Source organism: Alexandromys fortis, unplaced genomic scaffold (genome assembly GCF_014885135.2).
Source record: "Alexandromys fortis isolate MF-2015 unplaced genomic scaffold, M_Fortis_MF-2015_v1.1 scaffold_3, whole genome shotgun sequence".
NCBI classification, from domain to species: Eukaryota; Metazoa; Chordata; class Mammalia; order Rodentia; family Cricetidae; genus Alexandromys; species Alexandromys fortis.
In genome coordinates, this window is record NW_026067909.1 from 27,793,701 (window position 1) to 27,813,066 (window position 19,366).

A 19,366-nucleotide genomic window follows, 5' to 3' on the forward strand; every position below is an offset into this window, starting at 1 on the left:
TCTTCTTCTCATTGATACTGCTCAGTGGGAAAGCCTGCAGGCATCCGACAGATCTCTTCCTCCAGGATATTTTCTAAGCAGTCTCGTGGGTCCCCGAGGCTTTGGCAACCCCTGTGGAGCCATCTCCTCTGATGTTACTGATTCTTTTTGTGCAGCTCCTGTATGGGTCTTCCTGCTCTGTTGCTATAGAAACCAAGTCTTCTGTAAGGGTTAGTAGGCACCGCATCCTCCCCCTGTGGATTCCGAAATCCATCTAAGTTCTTTGGGGAGCATGCTGGCCATCAAGTGATCAAGCTTGCCAGCAGGAGCCTTCAACCCTGGGCTGGGAGACACCGGCAGCCCTCCTGGTTCCCACATACATATGTTCTCAGTGACGCATCTTCCCTCTCGGTCACATGGGTGTGCTCTATAGGACTGGCAGAGATGACCGAAAGATCAGCCCAGTCTTCTAAGATGTCTCTTCCATAGCAATGCCCTTATAAAAAGGCATGGTAGACCTGTATGAGACTTGCAGCTAGCTGGCCATGAACCCTGCCGAGTAGTGGTGACAGGTGCCATGGACCCAACCCACTGTTATCCTGGTGCTGCTGTTCAGCCCCTAATGTGAGGGGAAAATGAGTATTCTCTTGGAGAAGGGGCATCACTTAGTGGCCCATCTGCTCCAGAAGCACTGGACACTGCCGTGGCTGCAGACTATGCTATGGCCGTGGTTCCTTGGGACTCAACTCCAGGCCCTCTGGTGCATACACAGTATCCCTTGATCATGGTTCACACCACACAAGGTCTAGTGTTTGATGGAGACAGAGGCAGGGCTCTTAAGTTTCAGGAGCAAGGCTCTCAGGTGTCCGGTGCCCCTCCCAGGTATAGCCATGGTGGGGGCATCCGCCCTGGCTTGTTATTTTGTCCTTTGGACAGCTGCTCAGTCTTATGACACTTCTATTGTTCCATATGCTGGTATTGAAGATCAAAGCATGGTACATCCGGGGAAGAGCCAAGGTCCTTGGGTCTCTAACATCTGCTTAGGGCCCTTGGATTACTCTTAGGTGAAGGGACCCTTGGGCCAAGAATGGAGCAGCTATTTGGCTCTGCCATGAGTAGTGATGCCCAGTAGTTCCTCCACCAGACTGAACTGGGAGTCCCCTGCTTGTCCACTACACTGAGAATCAAAATCTCCGCCCCACCATGCAGCCTGGTCTACCTGCTCTTGGTACAAGTATTCACTCACTCTGAGAACTGAAGGCCTTTATTGTTTGCCCCTCCATCCCCTGCCCACTAGGTAGGGCTGCTCGGTGAGACCTGAATAGCATTTGGCTCATCTTTTTCAGAGTTGACCTCTGGAATGCCAGCAACCTGAAGTTTGGGGACGAGTTTCTTGGGGAGCTGAGGATCCCCCTCAGAGTGCTGCGACATTCTAGCTCTTACGAAGCCTGGTAGGTGTGCATCTCAAGGTACGGCACTGGGGGTACAGCATGGCTTCCAACTGCCGAGCCACTGTGCTAAGCCGACCTTTCTCTACCACTCACTACCTGCTCTCACTTCGCCAGCTCGCTGCCTGGGCTTCTGGTCTTACAGTAGGTAACACAGAGCAGGTGGAGGGAGGGGACCATAGGGCAGCGGTGCTGGGAACCTAATAACAAAGAAGGGTCCAGTTAAAAGCAAGTTTTCTCGCTAAGAGCAGCTTTGGGCATCTGGGAGAACGTGTTGGCACAGTCTAGTGGCTGGCTGGGCCCTGGGTGGCCTTCCTGCTCTTCTTGGCTTTAGTGCTGTGGCTATACCACACTGTGGCTTGAGCAGGGCTGTATCTTCATTTTATTCCGTGTTGGTTCCTTAAAGACACGAAGAGCATGGAGTCCAGTGTCCCGCTGTCCAGTGTCCTTTTGTCAGTGTCCCGTTGTCCAAGGTCCTGCTCTCAGTATTCTGCTGTCCAGTGTCCCATGCCAGGTGTTACTCTGAGGGTGCTAAAGTAGATTCCTATCACCAGGAAATTGACTTCTAATTCAATAAAGGGGTGCCCACGTAGGTCCCCCTGCTAGCTCCATGGCCAGGTTCTGGGATACAGGGTTCCACCTTGGCAGATGACAAGGCTGGGTGGAGAAGAATGGTCAGTGTGGGCCAACAGAGAGAAAAAGGGTTTCAGAAAACACTTTTGTGAACGCTGGTCACAAGCACAACCCAACTCGCTCTTGTAAAAACCACACACTTGTATTAAAATGGTCCCCATTTTGTCTGAGCACTGCCGTGGTGTGGGGCCTATCCTCAGACAGACAGGCAAAGACTCCTGGCCTCCTGTCTGTCTTCTCCCAGCAGCTCATCTCTCGCTTCTCGCCCATTCCTCATTCCTCCTGCTTCAGCTTCCCCTTTGCCTGTAAGTCTGTGGCTCCCTACAGGAAGCGTCCAGGGGCCATGCTCTGAGACAGCCAGGGGAGCAGCCGTGGAGCCTGTCTTTCCACCCGAGACCCACCTGTGACAGCACAGACTGTCTACAGTGGCAGGACGCTGGGCTGCCTTGGAAATTGTCTGGGAAGACCCTGCCTTTACCTGCCGGTCCATGTCCTTCCTTCCTAGGTTCTTCCTCCAGCCCCGAGACAACGGAAGTAAGAGCCTGAAGCCCGATGACTTGGGGTCGCTGAGGTTAAATGTAGTTTACACAGAAGACCACGTCTTCTCCTCTGAGTACTACAGCCCCCTGCGTGACCTGTTACTGAAGTCTGCAGATGTGGAGGTGTGTGTCAGCCGCTCTTACTGGTGAAGGCCCAAGTCCAGCTCCACAGACCAGCCCTGGGTACCCACCTGTCAGGCGCAGCTAGTTCAAAGCATTACCAGTGGGCCTTTGCCACCCTGCTTCCAGTACCTGGGGACACCCGTACCCTTTCTCTGTACAAGTGACATCTCACTCTCTGCAGTTACAGCTTCAGGAGCCTGGCCCACTCAGACTGCCCTCTTTTCCAACCCCAGTGCTACTGGATTTGGGGCTTTGGTGGGAGGGCGCTTAGGCCACACTCGGAGAATATAGTCAGCACGGTCCCACGAGAGGTTTTCACACGGGTTTTCATCAGGTGTGGGATTCTCTGCAAAGTGGGATATTTAGCAGATGAGAAGGAAGCCACCGAGTGGGTGGGTGGCTCTCTGCAGTGGCCTCCCTGTGCTATCACACATGTGAACATAGGGTGACGGTCCTGTGGGTGGGGCACGGCCTGCAGAGGGTGGGTGCTGCTCACGAGCTCACTGCTCCCACCTCCCTCTGCCCAGCCTGTCTCGGCCTCAGCAGCGCACATCCTGGGTGAGGTGTGCAGAGATAAGCAAGAGGCAGCCATCCCGCTGGTACGGCTCCTGCTGCACTACGGCAGGGTGGTGCCCTTCATCAGTGCCATTGCCAGTGCAGAGGTGAAGAGGACCCAGTAAGTGCCCCCATGCCCGGTCCCTGCATGCTCAGCCCGCTTCCCACCTCCTGCTATTTTCCCTGTACCCCATACAAAGATCCACCCCCCGTTTTTTGTACGTTCCACTTGACCTTGCTGCTCTCCCCACCTACCAATATCCTCGAAGGGAAGCTGGGCCCCTGGGTACCCAGTGGGTAGCCATCCTAACCCATATCTGTGCACAATGTTGGTGGGGAGGGAGGGTGCCAGGGTCTTCAAGAGTCTGCCCCTCCCCCTTTCACAGATTTCCTTATTCCTTATCTCTGGGGAGATCGGGGGGGGGGGTACACTGGGCCCCAGGGCTTGAAGGACCGTCTCTGTCCACTCTGATGAGCCCAGGTCTCCTTGGAGGGTCCCATTATTGAGTCATAAGGTGGGGTCTGCTCCCTGCTGAAACTGCAAGCCTCGTCTCAAGATGCTCTTGATGAAAAATGAACCAGAGGAAGGTGGCATGGTGATTGGAAGTCAGTTGATACCTGGCTTTGTGCGTAAAAAGCCCAAGATTTGCCAAAAGCACCCCCATAGAGGGGTAGAGGCAGGATTCATCCAGCCCTTCACATCAATAGTTAAAAACTTGTTTGTTAACAGTGGTTTCTGTCCTGCCCACAGCAATTCAGTCCCAAACAAATACACAGAAGCTTACATTAATTATAAACTGGTTGGCCTATTAGCTCAGGCTTTCTTATTAACTAACTCTTACATGTTACGTTAACCCATAATTCCTGTCTGTGTTAGCCAGATGGTTTAGTACCTTTATCAACGAGGTATTCTCATCTTGCTTCCTCTGAGTCTGGGTGACCACTGCAGACTGACTTCTTTCCTCTTCCCAAAATTCTCCTAGTTTGGTCACACCGCCTACACTTCCTGCCTGGATACTTGTCAATCAGCATTTTATTAAACTAGTACAAGTGGAAAATCTTTACAGGGTACAAAACCATTATCCCACAGCACTTGTTGAGATAAGGGTATTGAGTTCCTCATGAGATATCTGGAAACAGGTCTGCCAGCATTCATGTCCCCACCTGGTGACCAGGCTCCCTTAGTACCTAAACAAGGCAGACATCATCCCAATGCTGTTTTCCAGGGACCCCAATACCATCTTCCGAGGAAACTCACTGACATCTAAGTGCATAGATGAGACGATGAAGCTGGCGGGCATGCACTACCTCCATGTGACCCTGAAGCCCACCATTGAGGAGGTGAGATGGCCCTGGCCACTTCGGCTTGGTTATCAGGGCTCCTTTGAGAGACAGGACTGCCCAGCCATCCACAGAGACCTCATTTTAGTGGTTTTTATAATGGACATTTTGTATATATTCCAGAATCCTCTTTGCTTTCAGATGGATGGATGGTAGGTAGGTAGGTAGGTAGGTAGGTAGGTAGATTGATAGGTGATGGATGATAGATAGATAGATAGATAGATAGATAGATAGATAGATAGATAATGGATGATGGATGATGGATGATGATGATAGATAGATAGATAGATGATAGATAGATAGATAGATTGACTGATAGATTGGTAGAGTGATTGATAGGTGATAGATGATAGATTGATGGATGATGGATGATTGATTGATTGATTGGTTGATAAATGATGGATGATAGATAGATGATAGATAGACAAATAGATAGATAGATAGATAGATAGATAGATAGATAGATAGATAGATAGAATCTCCTCACTGTTAAAGGCAGAAGGACATGCACGAGAAACCTCATTTCCCCCAGGCATTTCTTCCCACATCCTGGATCCCTTAGTCCCTACTACAGCTGTGGTCTGCATTGTCTAAGGACTAGACTGTCCCTGCCTACGGTTCAGCTGCCTTTTGTATTCAAACTACTCCTTCTGCTAGCTCCACCACTACCATGACTGTACTTGTAAGACAGGTTGTGAAAAGCAGGTTCTTTGTATGAAAATTTAAACTAGAGTACTGGTTTATCTATGAGCAGAGTCATGGGAATACTCGAGAGGACAAATGTTCTTGGAGCTTGGAGGCGACTCTTCATGAGTAAATCAAGCAGTGCAGTTTTGGGGAAATGCCCATGGCCTGGCGAGGACAGAGGGCTGTGTGTCCTTGCTTCATTGATTTCTCCAAGCACCCTGTGTAGTAGGGGCAGTAGTCTACTGTGTGGAGTACCTTGGGGTCTCATGGGACTCTGTGGGATTCTCTGGGACTGCATGGGGTCAAAGCTGATCCTTAAGGCAGCTGCAGTGCACCCAAGCCTTGAGATTCTACTCTGTGCCCGTAGCTGTCCAGTGTCGGTTGTGGGAGCTGCCTCCAGGAGGCCATCTTCCCCAGGAAGCCTTTCAGGCCTTCCTTCCCACCTTGTGTAGCACCATCTAATGCTCTTCCAGATCTGCCAGAGCCACAAGTCCTGTGAAATTGACCCTGTGAAGCTGAAGGACGGCGAAAACCTTGAGAACAACATGGTAAGGTACCCGCTTTGTTCTGGGACAAGACACTAGTCTTCTGTTGGGGTTTTCTGCTCATGGCCATGTAGACACTGTTTGAAGGTCCCAAATAGGGTGGGAATGAATGGACCCCAAACCACTTCTCAGGCTCTTGACCCGGAGTGCAGTATTGCGCCCACATATGCACTGTCAGCATTGTGCCTGTTACCCCCTAATCCACCCCACTCCACTCACCTGCCCCTTAGAGGCTCCCTCGGCTCCCACTGTCTCCTGAGGACCCAGACCTGACCTGTGAGCCCACAACCTGACCCATGAACTCCACCGGTTCTCAGCTCAGGACCATAAACCTCTCCATGTGAATGAAACATGTCAGGCTGTTCGAAGGGCTCACACATGCTAGTGTCTTCTTACGCCTTCACACAGAGCAGGCTTCGTTAGGGTCATACCTTTAAACAGAAACACGGGTTCCTCAGATCCTAGTGAAGTTCAGTCTACATTCTGTGATGCTGAGCAAGAGGACCCAAGGGGTTGAATTCTGTAGCCACTCAACACGGATCTTTACAGGGAGTGTGTTTGTGAGCATCACGGAGGTCTGGGCTCCCCTGTCCCTGGGCGTGTCTCTGGTGCTGTCTTGGCCTCAGGGAGACTCTGGGTCTAATTTCCCAACTCTTGAAGGAGAGCCTGCGGCAGTACGTGGATCGCATCTTCACCGTCATCACGAAGTCCGGAGTGAGCTGTCCCACCGTCATGTGTGACATCTTCTTTTCCTTGCGGGAGGCAGCTGCCAAGCGCTTCCAAGGTGAGCCACCGGGGCCTGAGCTGAGGTGAGAGGACTCAGCCGTCTTGGCTCATAATTCTCCAGTCTCTGGGAAAGAACCCCATAGAGTGTGAACATGGCCTCCCAGAGCTGCCTTCAGATGGTTTCTTCTTTGGGTCATGAATTCTGAGTCACTGCATTACCAAGACGACCAGCCCCTTGGGGGGCCTTTCCCTACCAAGAACCCCAAGTGTCAGGAGATCCAGGACCCACTCCTGCAGACCTGGTCCTTCCTCACACTGACTCCTGGAGAAGCAGAGATGCCCTCCTTACAGCCCCCCGCCAACTGCATGCTTCACCCTGCAGAACCCATATCTGCATGGCAGCCTCCCTTCACACTGTGATAGTCCCCAGACTAATGGGACCCCATAGGCCTTGAGCCCAACACCTGTCCTGTGCAGACTGGACCAAACCACTCAGGCTGCCCCCTACCTCCTCCAACTCATACCCCAGTGCTATTGGCCTCTCCTATCCCAAACCCCTACCCCACCCCCACCCCTCCAGGCCCCACACTTACCTCTCCAAGCAGATCCCAAGCGTGTGAGTCCCATCGCTGTTCCACACAGACTGCATCTCAGGACAGAGCGCCTTGCTCTTGGGACCAACCTCTGGGAAACCAGAGTCGGCATGAGTCATGCAGACCCCAGGCAGCTCCGACCCCAGAGCTCTCGGACTGCAGGCCGCAGGGTGCTAGGGAGGGAGTTTCTGATAACAAAATAAAGTTATTGTCTCAATCCAGTTGGGAGTAGAGCCCCCAATAATGAGTCCTCAGGAGGCCCTGGTGAATGACGTTACATCTGTGATCCTCAGGTGACATATGAGAGAAAGAGATAGGTAGACAGAGAGACAGAGGCAGAGAGATCTAAAAACAGGAAGACATATGTAGAAATACGACAATACTATTGGGGCAGACCAAGGAGCAGCAGAGACATACAGATATGTAGACCGAAGAAAGAGACCAGACAATGCAGAAGAAAGACATGAACAGAACCAGACAGAAATAGAGTCGTAAAGCCTGGTCTAGCTCATCAACAAGGCCCTTGAGAATTGCCGGGCAAGATCAGAACCCAGATGCCATTGCTTCTGTCCCAGACTGCAAGTGTCCCCTGTCTGCTTACAGATGACCTGGATGTGAGGTACACAGCTGTAAGCAGCTTCATCTTCCTGAGGTTCTTCGCTCCTGCCATCCTGTCCCCAAACCTCTTCCAGCTGACACCCCACCACACGGTAAGTAAGCTGTCCTGCAAACCAGACAGCCAGCCAGTCCTCCGCAACTAGGCAGTCCACCTTAACCAGCCAGTCCCCCTTAAATAGCAAGTTTTCCTTAACCAGCTAGGCTTATGCAAGTGGAAGAGAGGGTGGGTTGAGCAGTTTTATCCACTCTGATGGAAGAATTGATACTATTTTATCTTCTTTAGTATTTGTGTATGTCTAGGTATGTGTTGGGGGGGTACACACGGGTCGAACGTGGGTATCTTTCTTCATGCACAGCCATCTTATTCTCTGAGAGAGGGTCTCTCACTGGGACCTGGAGCTTGCTGTTTAGGCTAGAGTGCCTGGCTCCAGGGATCTGTCTGTCTCCACATCTTCAATGCTTGGATCATAGGTGCATGCCATCATGTTCCGCTTTGAATGTAGGTGCTAAGGATCAAACCCATGCTTGTATAACAAGCACTTTACCAGCTGAACGATCTCACCAACCGCCAGTTAATACTGTTTTCAATAATAATGCGTGGTCTGGCCAGGGTCTTGCCGGATACTCTCTGCTAGTGTTCTTCCCACCACCTAAGATATACAAGCATTTGTTTCATCTACTCACGGTGCATACGCTATGGCCAAGCCCCGTCTGGTGGGCATAGCCTTCTCCTGGAGTAACGTATGTATTCCTCGTAGAGGTAAGGTGCAGGAGAGCAGCCCCACGCTAGGGGTTCTCAACCTTCCACGTCATGTCAAAGCTGCAGGCCTTCCTAGCCAGGGTTGCGAAGCCTCAACAAGTGTGACAGTGAGAGGATTCTTTGCATCTAAGGCGGAGAGCCCTCAGCCGTGTGGTTCATCTCAGCCAGCAATGCCAGGAACCTGGGGACTTGATGAAATGGGCTCCTGGTGTGCGGCAAGGTCCAGGCCTGAGCAATGCAGATCTTCCTGAATCTTTACTGATGCATATATTCCCATTCTATGCTAGGTTTTAGGCTAGTGGTTCTCAACCTGTAGGTCATGACCCCTTTGGGGGTCAACTGACCTTCTTACAGGAGTACCCAAAAACCACCAGAGAACACAGATATTTTCATTATGATTCATAACAGTAACAAAGTGATAGTTCTGAAGTATCAACGAAAATAGTTTTGTGGTTGGGGTCACCACGAATGAGACTCTGTTATTAAGGCTGCAGCGTTAGGAAGGCCGAGTCTGTCATTTGTCTCAGCCTTTTCTGGGATTGACAGTTGCTCTTCTACAGAACTAATAAAACCTACGTTTCTTTTGTCCTGTCCCTTCAGGATCCACAGACGTCTAGAACCCTGACACTTATCTCAAAGACGATCCAGACTCTGGGCAGCTTGTCCAAGTCCAAGTCTGTAAGTCTATGCTCATTTCATCTGTTTATGAACAGTGGGCTGCTGGCTTTCCTCCTCTTCAGCAGCGTATGGGGAGGGTGTGTTCATCACAGCTGTTAGAACAGCAGATAGAATCAAAGCCAGTGTCTCTATCTCCCAGCTCCCAGCGTTCCAATCCCAGCACTTCCTACAGCCTCTACCCTCACCAGTCACTGTGGGGGGAGATTCACTGACCATAGTGGTGAGCAAATCAGCCCCATCTGACTCCTTAAGTGGACAAGATAGCAGAGCCTCCTCAGCTTTGCCCCAGGACCCCTACATCCTGGACAGAAGAGGCCAAGCCCCTCTTGTCCCTTTGGCCATAAGTCTGCAATTCCCCTTCATCATCAAATGTCCCAGACCAGGGGTTGGTGCTGAGGTGTCTGACTTGCCCCATGCCTGTTCCTACAGACTACAGACTGTTGCTTTGATCCATGCTGCTAGACCCAGGCTGCCGTGACCACATCTCTAGCTAGTTTATAGCCAGTAACCCCGATTCCCAGGGTTGATAAGAGCTTTGAGCCAGGGGCTTCAACGTAGACTCCCAGCAACCTCTATGGGTAGTACCTCAGAATCCCAGCTTCCTGCAGACACCTCTGGGTGGGGCAGCCTCTAGGTGGGGCTGTATGCTTGCCTGGAATCACCTCACCTGTGACACCCGAGGCTTGCCGCTGTGTGCTGCAGCTTTGTGGTCTTTGGCCATGGGCATTGGTGCTGGTGGCTGTCAACAGACAACCTGTTTCATTTCAGGCCAGTTTTAAGGAGTCGTACATGGCGACATTCTATGAGTTCTTCAATGAGCAGAAGTACGCGGATGCTGTAAAAAACGTAAGTGTTGCGTCCTCCAAGGCACAGCTCCCCACTCTCTCCATGGCCTTTGCCAGGACCTATGTCCTCTCTAAATTGAGGTTGGCCTGCCCGCCCTCCCGTGTACCTCAGGATGTACCACTAGAACCCATCTCCCTCCCGTGTACCTCAGGATGTACCACTAGAACCCACCTCCCTCCCGTGTACCTCAGGATGTATCACTAGAACCCGCCTTCCTCCCGTGTACCTCAGGATGTACCACTAGAACCCGCCTTCCTCCTGTGTACCTCAGGATGTACCACTAGAACCCGCCTCCCTCCTGTGTACCTCAGGATGTACCACTAGAACCCGTCTCCCTCCCTCCCATGCACCTCAGGATGTACCACTAGAACCCGCCTCCCTCCTTCCCATGTACCTCAGGATGTACCACTAGAACCTGACTTGGGCCTACAGCTCAGGGAGAATCCCTAGCAGGTACCTGGCTCCTGGCAAGAGCCCTGACAAGGTCACGGCAAATGGACAAGGTCTGGTAGGATGGACTGGGCTTGTCTAGTGGAGACAGAGCAGACCCTCCAGCTCTCTCAGAACTCACACCCCAGATCTCTCACTGGCTTCTGAGGGTTCTGGCAGATCAGATTCTGTCCCCATGTGTCCCTTCTGATGGTCCCATTTCCATTCACTTCAGTTCCTGGATTTGATCTCATCCTCGGGGAGAAGGGACCCCAAGAGCATAGAGCAGCCCATCCTGCTTAAAGAAGGGTAAGGAACTGGGTCCTGGTGGGGAGACTGTGGTATAGTTGGCCTCTTTCTCCGCCCCCACCCTTCTCCCATCCTGTAGACCTGCCCGAGGGAATGCCTCCTGCTCTCGCTTGCGTGAACTTTGACAGGCATGCCTAGTTCCCATGAGCCCTGTTCTGCATGTCAGTTCCCAGTTCCTCGTGGAGACCATGTTTAACTAGCCGATGTCCCTTTGGCTCAAGCTTGAGCCATCTACAGGTTATCACCAGGCTGCCCTAAGTGCATCTGCTGTCTTTGTTTAAATCACTTCCTACCTTAAACACATGTTCAGCAATACACACGGCACCATGTGATATGTATTTAATTCACAACCTCAGAAGCAACAGGTTTTGTCTCATGATCCTTAACTTGGCCCAGTATGTACAGGACTGGCAAAACTTACGTTGATGGAAACAAACTTTCAGAGTAGCGAAACCATGGCAGAGTGGAGCAACCTCTTGGTCTCTGCCAGCACACTGCTAGGATTTCACTAGCTCTCTCATGCCGAGGTTTTGGGCTTTTACCCATCCTGAAGCACTACCTGTTCGTCTTCTGGATCGTGTCCTCAGACCCCTCGCAGCTCTGTATGCGTAGCTACAGTGTCACCCTGGAGACTGGCCTGTTTCTTCTCACGCTGTCCTATCTCATCAAGCGCAACCATTGGTGGAAGTAATTGTGTCCACAGAGGCCCACACACTTTAGAGGCACTTCCATTGTAGCCAAAACACCCCTCACGTGTATGTTACCTGCCAACACACAGAACCGTGAGGTTGACTTTGCACACTTAAGTATATTTGCTGGCTTAAGTCAGCCCTGCTTATGTGAGGCCAGTGACCCTGACTGTAGCCTCCAGCAATGACTACTGCCCCCCATGGGGAAAAACTGGTAGCAGTTAGAGAAAATCACTTATGCATGTACTTGGGTCAAGAATTGAGCAAGAAGATTTATGAATCCTTTTCCAAGGGACCCACAGATACTTTCCCATAGTGCTGTACACGTGTGCTCCTCTGTATGGTAAAGTCCAACCTGACAAGGGATGCTGTGTACATAAATTTTATACAAATTCCATGTATTTACAAGTCAAAGAAAATTGGGTTTTCTAGGAAAGTACTAGTAAGAGGCAGAACTGTTCGATAAAACAAGAGTGTGTGCCCTTCAACCTCAACCTTAGCCCAAGAACTCAAAACAACAGGGTTTCAGTACCACTGCCCACCCGTGACTTATGAGAGTAGAGGAATATCATGTGTGATTTCGTGTCCGGAGGTAGCTCAGGCCTGACTCGAGAACCTTCATTGAGTGCCACGTGCCCTCTGTGACAGATTTATGATTAAGCGGGCCCAAGGAAGGAAACGATTTGGAATGAAGAATTTCAAGAAGAGGTGGTTTCGCCTGACGAACCACGAGTTCACCTACCAGAAAAGCAAAGGTAATGAGTTTCCCTACTCCTTCACTTGGGGCCCAGCCTGGCAGAGAGGCTCCCCCAGTTCCCAGTACAGGCTGACAGCCACAGGAGCAGGAGGAGCAGGTGACACCTAAGAGAAGCCTCAACGAAGGTGACTCTGTTCTCAGGAATTGCTCCCCACAGAACCAAGGGGTACAGAGCTGAGTGGGGGTACAGAAGACCCTTCACCTGCACTTTGACTTCCTCAACTGTCTGTAGCGTCGCTGCCCCCGGCATCCCTTTTTGTGTCTTTCTTGCTCCTGTTCCTATGTAGTGAGGGACCAGGGGGCCATGAGTTTGGCAGTAGCCAGCTTTCCTTAGGGAAGACCTACTCAGCCAGGTTCTCCGTGCCTCATCGGGCTAGCACCTCACAGTGCTGGGTTCCTGTCATGGGGACAGAGCTGAGCAGTCCTGCCCTGCCCTAGATCTAAACTGGCTTAGAATGCTGTAGTGCTGGAGATGGGGTAGGCCATGTTCCTGGGGACCTAACAAGTGAGAACAGGCCCAAGGTCCTTCCTTTGCGTAGATACTGTGCTCTGAGGACCCCAGGTCCACCCCAACCCCACATCCGGGCTCTTCCTATTTGTCCAGCCTTTGGGAAAAGACAGCCAAAGCCCTCTGCCATGGCTTTGCAGTCCCTGGGCCAAGGGGAGCCTCCCACCTGGGGGCACGCTGTGCAACTGAACACAACTCTCCCACCTTCCTTGTTGCAGGTGATCAGCCCCTCTGTAGCATCCCCATTGAGAAAATCTTGGCTGTGGAGAGGCTGGAGGAGGAGTCCTTTCGTATGAAGAATGTGAGTGCTGAGCCAGTTCCAGCCCGACAGGCTGCCCATCCTCTCCCTGTCTGCCTCTGCTGTTGGTGATGCGCCCCCCACCATTACCCTGCCTATCCAAGTGGGGACTCTGCTACCCAGGCCCCCATCATCCCACCTCCTCTACCTTCTAGTGGTCGAACCAACTAGAAGGTAGGCGAATGACCTGGCTCCTGCTGGACTAACAGCCTCTGATCCCCTTCTCCACGCTCAGATGTTCCAGGTCATCCAGCCAGAGCGCGCGCTATACATCCAGGCCAACAACTGTGTGGAGGCCAAGGACTGGATCGACATCCTCACCAAAGTGAGCCAGTGTAACCAGAAGCGCCTCACCACGTACCATCCATCCGCCTACCTGAACGGCCACTGGCTTTGCTGTAGGGCCTCCTCAGACACGGCTGCTGGCTGTACTCCCTGCACCGGGTAGGTCCCTGGCTCTGCGACCCCATCCGACTAGGCACAGCTGCCGGACCCTGCACTGTAGAAGCTAAGACACTGAATGGGGACTAAAATGTAGCGAATCAGAAACCACGCACACAGAGCTGCTCTTGAGGGAGCCCTTGGTGTGGTCCTCTGAAAGGCTCTGCCTAGGCTGGTGGGAGGTGCAATCCTTTAAGGTTCTTCTCTGTCTCCTGCTCAGGGCAGAGATATCTTCATGCATGGCAGGCCCATGTGGAGGGTCCTAAGCAGAGACCCCAGGATGCTTTGTGTCTTCTACAAAAAGCGTGAATGGCGTGCGTATCCCTCAGCACATTCTTAGCTCACGGATACCTCACCCTGGTTTCTCTATTTGGATCATTGCTTGCATCCCCTTCTTGGAAACTGAGGCAGGCCATTGCCTTCCTGGCCCTGTGGCCAGCTTGGCCTCCTGCAATTGTCAAGGCTCTATCAGCAGGGATAGTCCTGGAGGCATCCTAGTCCAGTGAAGATTGTAGTGCCCCGTGTTTAACTCTTAAGTAGCTGGTCCATGTAAAATAAGCGAAAATAGCCTTGTGCGACAAGTCCTGAAATGTTCAGGGTCACTCACCCTTCAGGCTGTGGTTGAACCCTCCATTAAACTGATGTCATTTTCCCCAGCGCCATTAGTGTGGAGCCTGGGGCTCAGGAGGGCCCCTTGTCAGGGCTCTCAGGTGTGTGTGTGTGTGTCCCTGAGGCTCAGGAGGGCCCCTTGTCGGGGCTCTCAGGTGTGTGTGTTTGTGTGCGTGTGCATGTGTGTGTGTCCCTGAGGCTCAGGAGGGCCCCTTGTCAGGGCTCTCAGGTGTGCGTGCATGTGTGCGTGTGCGTGCGTGTGTGTGTGTGTGTGTGTGTGTGTGTGTGTGTCTCCCCGTATCTCTAGAACCCTTCTGGGAGGAGATCAGAGTTTCCTCCTTTTTTAGGTTGGTTCAGGAGCCAGAGCCCCACAATCTTCAAGGGCAAGAGGACTCACAGGCTCATGTGTGGGGTTCTTCTGGGTCATTCCTACCTGTGTGCCCCAAGAAGATTTTTCTCACATGGTCTTTTCTCATATTGCTACCGAGTCCAAGTTTTTCTCTCTCTCTCATACGAAGCAGTGTTTAAGAAAACGCACTCACAGTTTTGTGCTTGCTGTGTTTGGACAGCGGGCTCCCGGCAAACATCCAGCTGGACATCGATGGGGACCGTGAGACAGAGCGCATCTACTCTCTCTTCAGCCTGTACATGGGCAAGCTGGAAAAGATGCAGGGTGAGTGTGGACCCTGGGCACCAACCAGGGGGAGTTGTGAATCGGGATAAGTGACCACAGAAATGCTACTCCAGGGCCTCTGGGGTTCCTTGGTGTCCGTGGGTGTCTGTTATACTGGACAGGGAGCTTGGTGAGGGTTAAAGAGCAATTAGCAGGAGAGTAGCCTGCCCGTGGGATGTTCTGATCTTTTCAGATAGAATTTAAGATGCAGACTGTAAACTTCGAGATTCTTTGGCCTTTCTTAATACTTCTATACTGAGTATTTCATTTGTCCGTGCTTTCCAGAGAGGTATGTAGTATGCACACGCATGTATACATGGGTTATATATACATGTACGCATGTGGATGCACACACAATTACTTGTGTGGGCACATGTGAGTATGCCACATGCCTAGCAGACAGATGGACAAAGGGGTAAACAGCTGATTGAGAGAGCGGTGAATTAATGTATTCACACCAGTGCTGAGCTAGCTTTCTCATACAGTTCAAAATTCACCACTCAGGGGTTGGTGTCCCCATAGTAGACAGGTCTTCCCACCTCAGTTACCATACCCAAGACACACACACACACACACACACACACACACACACACACACACACAGAGTCACATCTAGTCTGGATAATTGACACCCTTATTGACACTCTCTTCCCTGGTGGCATCTGGTTGTGTCCAGTTGACAAAGATAACCATCACTACCGATTCTGTCTCCTCACTTGATTTGCTCTTGCTCATACCAATTTATACCAGTTTTATCTTCTCTCCTGGTTCAGAATCAGTTCAATGCAGCCGGGAATCCTGAGGGCGATGACTGGCTTGGGGGCTGATGTCTCGGGTGTGGAAGGGTAGCCCTGCTCCTCTCCGGTACCTTCCGGGCCCTCTTTCCTCATCTTGAGAAACATGTATAGCAATAGCCAGGAGCTCGCTGGTTTGATTCTGTAGGACCCAAGATGTCATGCAGCCTTCCTTCTTCCTATGAAGTCAGTTGGAGACAGTACTGTGGCTTGGGATGTGAGGTCTCACAAAGTCAACTGGAGAAACCTTGGCTATGTAGCCCACCCAGAGATCCTCCAGGCTGGGTAGTGCTTGGTCCTATGAGTAGCTCCTATTTCTGTTTTTTTTTTAAGCTTTTTGAGGGTGGGACTGTGTCAACATCCAAAGATGGAGCTAGGAAAAGAGGACCTGGGGGCCACATCCCATACTGACACTTTGCTGTCCCCCCCAACACCCTGTGGCAGAGGCCTGTGGCAGCAAGTCAGTGTACGACGGCCCTGAGCAGGAGGAATACTCGACGTTCATCATCGATGACCCCCAGGAGACCTACAAGACACTGAAGCAGGTCATCGCTGGGGTGGGGACCCTTGAACAGGAGCATGCACAGTACAGGAGGGACAAGTTCAAGAAGACGAGATACGGGAGCCAGTGAGTGCTGGGGAGCTTCAGAGTCGAGGTTGATGGAGAGATCTGGACCCTCACCCACCTCATGTGGAGAGGCCTGGGGCTCCATGGGATTCGGTGGCCTGGGCTTAGCCTCGCGTGCTGTACCCAGCTCTGTCCCCTGGTGTGCAGGGAGGCGGTCCCATCCCATTAGCCTCCCAACTTGAGTTCCTGCCATCACACATACCCTTGGCTGTCCTCCCAGGCCACTGATGGCTCTGGGTACAGGGTCATTAACCACATTCTTGTCTCTGGTTGATGTGGGAGGGGTAGAGAGGTGGAGGACTCAAGCCAGACAGAGACATTCAACCTGCCCAACTCGGGTCATGTGGCCCCGGTGGGTCAGCCTCTGTAGCTGGAGAGTTGGAGAAGATGAAGTTCAGGACCACAAAGGCTAGGACAGCTCCTGAACTGTCTTCTGCAGGTTGTGGGGCCCTACCTCTATCCAAGCACTGCTCAGGGACTTCTCTGGAAGTGACCATGGCATAGCCCCTAATGGGTGGGTGATTTGCATGCCCTCTCTGCATCACTGCCCGGCCTCCAGGGAAAGATACAATGATGCCCAGGGACAATAACGGCCCAATCCCACCGCACTGGGACCCTTGGAGATGGTTTGACCAATGTCCTGACTCCCCAGGTCCTCGCAGGATTCAGTGTTAGCATCTGCAGGCTCTGATCTCAGACAAACCTCTACTGACCCCCATCCAGTCCCATCATCCTACCAGATCCCTTTGGACACCTGTGGTGGTGCCCACTTTTACCTTCTGGTAACATTCCTGTGTTCGTATTAAACACGTGTGTCGACCTCATAGTCCGAAGCTCGTAGGCTGAGAACAGCGAGAGAGGCATGACTCCATTTCTCATGAAGGGAGGTGAGGTGTGGGCTCACCATGGGGCAACAGTGACCAAGGACCCACCATGCTCCAGGCCCTGTCCCAGCATAGAGCATTTACCAGCACGAGAAGACAGGACCACACCATCCCAGAACATGCACCATATACATGTGCACGTTTCAAGTATTGCATACTCCGTGTGGTACACACGTGTATACACAGCCCCCATATGTCTGCACTAACAAGTACATACATCTGTGTGCATCTGCCACACATGGTTAGAATGCACAGCCCATGTGTATGTGTGTATAGTATGTATTTCTAAATGTGCTCTACACAAGCACACATGACATCTACACATAGACAACATGGGGAATAAGCCATGCAGAGCAGAAACCAGTGTCATGGCAAATGCTTCTTTGGGGGGGTCAGCTCTGTCTTTGTGTATCCACACTTTCCGTGTTTTTCATGACATGCGTGTGTCAAGGTGACAAACATAAGGACTACTACATGTACAGAGGTTGTCAGCAACACAGCCTCACTCTCTCTCTCTGCCCCCTCTCCAGGGAACACCCTATCGGAGACAAGAGCTTCCAGAACTACATCAGGCAGCACTCTGAGACCTCCACCCATTCCATTTAAAGTCCCAGCATGTCCCTGAACGTGCTGTTGAGCCGCACCGGGAAAACCCACAACCGTTAATAGCAGACAAAAGAAGACAGAACACGTACATGGAGAGGAACCACGTTCACCAGTTCACACAGGTCCTACAGTGCCGGTGGTGCCACTGGGAGCCACGCATGCTCCTTCCCGGCAGGAACTGTTGCCTGGGCTGTGCACTTTCCTTGGCTGCCAGCACAGGTGGTCTGAGCCGTTCTGGAATGTGTGATCCTTTGTCTTTTTACTACTTTGGTTTTATGGGGATCCAGGGATCTGTTAAATATTAGGGAAGTGTGGACTTTGTCTAAACCTGTTCCCACATGGCCCAATCCCTCTTCACAGAGGCGTGGCTGGTTCATTCATGGCCATGTTTACCTTCTGCAGTGTACACTCACCCTTCTTCTTCACCTGCTGAACTCCGTGGCTCTGCATACATGTAGCAGTCTGACCCTAGCTCCAGAAACCCTCCTTAATCCTTGTTCTACTTAATCCCTGTTTGGGATGCTAGAATCAGTATTTTCGTGGCGGCCAGCAGGCAGGCAGCCTTTCTCCTCAGCTTGTGTTGGTTCACTCCTGGCTAAAAGGTCGTTTTATGGCTGGGATGGACAGGATGGTACAAGAAGCCTTTGATCTTTGGGGACGTAGAGAGGGAGGACTGTGAGCCCAGTCTTTGCTGGGTGGCCACCAGCCCTCACCACACGTCTGGATGCTGGACGAAACTAGAAATCCATAGGCTGCCTTGGTGAAGGTTTGGGAAAGATTTTTAAAATGTGCATTTTCAAGCTGTTTTTCTTAATGTTTTTAAAGGACTGTTTTTAAATAGCATTTTGATATAAGGCAGTGTGAAACAGCAACACCCATATGCATTAAAGGGTGTGGCCCAGGGAACTCCAAAGGGAACGGTGTTTGTTTCTCACAAAAGCCAAAGGGTCCTCAGGGACGGAGACCTGGGCTGCGGGCTGCATCATCAGCAATAAAGGCCAAACATGGTATGTCACGTGCCTATGTCTCTGTGAACCGAGCAGGCTACACACGGCAATGTCTAGAGACACTTTGGATTCTGGGGAGGGGGGGGGGTCCCGAAGCAGACAAGGCAGACTGCATCAGCTTGGCCCCACAGTGCTGCTGGGGCCTCATCCCCCACACAGCATCTCCACAGGCTGAGAGAGAGGCACTCTGTGGGCGGATGTTGCCGAAGGACACAACCACGCACCCAGGCGCCAGTTTCTCTGAGCTCATGTTGGGAAGTTCACTCTTCATCTAGAAAACATGGTAACAGCCTTGGTTGTCACAGAAATGGAGGATTAAAGAAAAATGACTTTGGACACAGCAGTTAGGCTGCACTGACCTTGTTTTTAACATGGATTTGTAACTTAATGTTTCTGTTTATAAGATACTAACGATTTGCAATGTATTTTATCGGTCGATTAAAACAGATGTTTTATTCTTTCTGAGGAGTGGTTTGGACTTCCGGAGGGGCTCACATGAAGGAGACAGTGTACAGGAGGGCCCCTACAGGGAGGGTGGCAGATAGAGGTAGAATGCATCATTGTCAGACCAGACAGATGGTTCCTGTGGTGACAGGTGGCATTTCTGATAGCGTGTGTTGTCTCTGACATGTGTCCACGTAGGACTCTCTGAGGGCCTGGCTT

General features: G+C 51.6%; 1 protein-coding gene across 1 annotated transcript in view; it reads left to right on the forward strand.

The window, feature by feature from the left end:
• Rasa3 (RAS p21 protein activator 3) overlaps positions 1–19,163 on the forward strand; it is a 100,740-nt gene extending 81,577 nt beyond the window's left edge. The window contains exons 9-24 of the mRNA XM_050136576.1: positions 1,326–1,430; positions 2,566–2,722; positions 3,250–3,398; positions 4,504–4,618; positions 5,779–5,853; positions 6,511–6,634; positions 7,773–7,879; positions 9,148–9,225; positions 9,994–10,071; positions 10,736–10,809; positions 12,147–12,253; positions 12,982–13,064; positions 13,297–13,505; positions 14,681–14,784; positions 16,023–16,206; positions 17,621–19,163. Coding sequence (XP_049992533.1) covers positions 1,326–1,430; positions 2,566–2,722; positions 3,250–3,398; positions 4,504–4,618; positions 5,779–5,853; positions 6,511–6,634; positions 7,773–7,879; positions 9,148–9,225; positions 9,994–10,071; positions 10,736–10,809; positions 12,147–12,253; positions 12,982–13,064; positions 13,297–13,505; positions 14,681–14,784; positions 16,023–16,206; positions 17,621–17,696 — 1,825 coding nt within the window. The 3' untranslated portion in view covers positions 17,697–19,163. The remainder of the gene's footprint in view (positions 1–1,325; positions 1,431–2,565; positions 2,723–3,249; positions 3,399–4,503; positions 4,619–5,778; positions 5,854–6,510; positions 6,635–7,772; positions 7,880–9,147; positions 9,226–9,993; positions 10,072–10,735; positions 10,810–12,146; positions 12,254–12,981; positions 13,065–13,296; positions 13,506–14,680; positions 14,785–16,022; positions 16,207–17,620) is intronic.
• Positions 19,164–19,366: the final 203 nt, after the last annotated feature.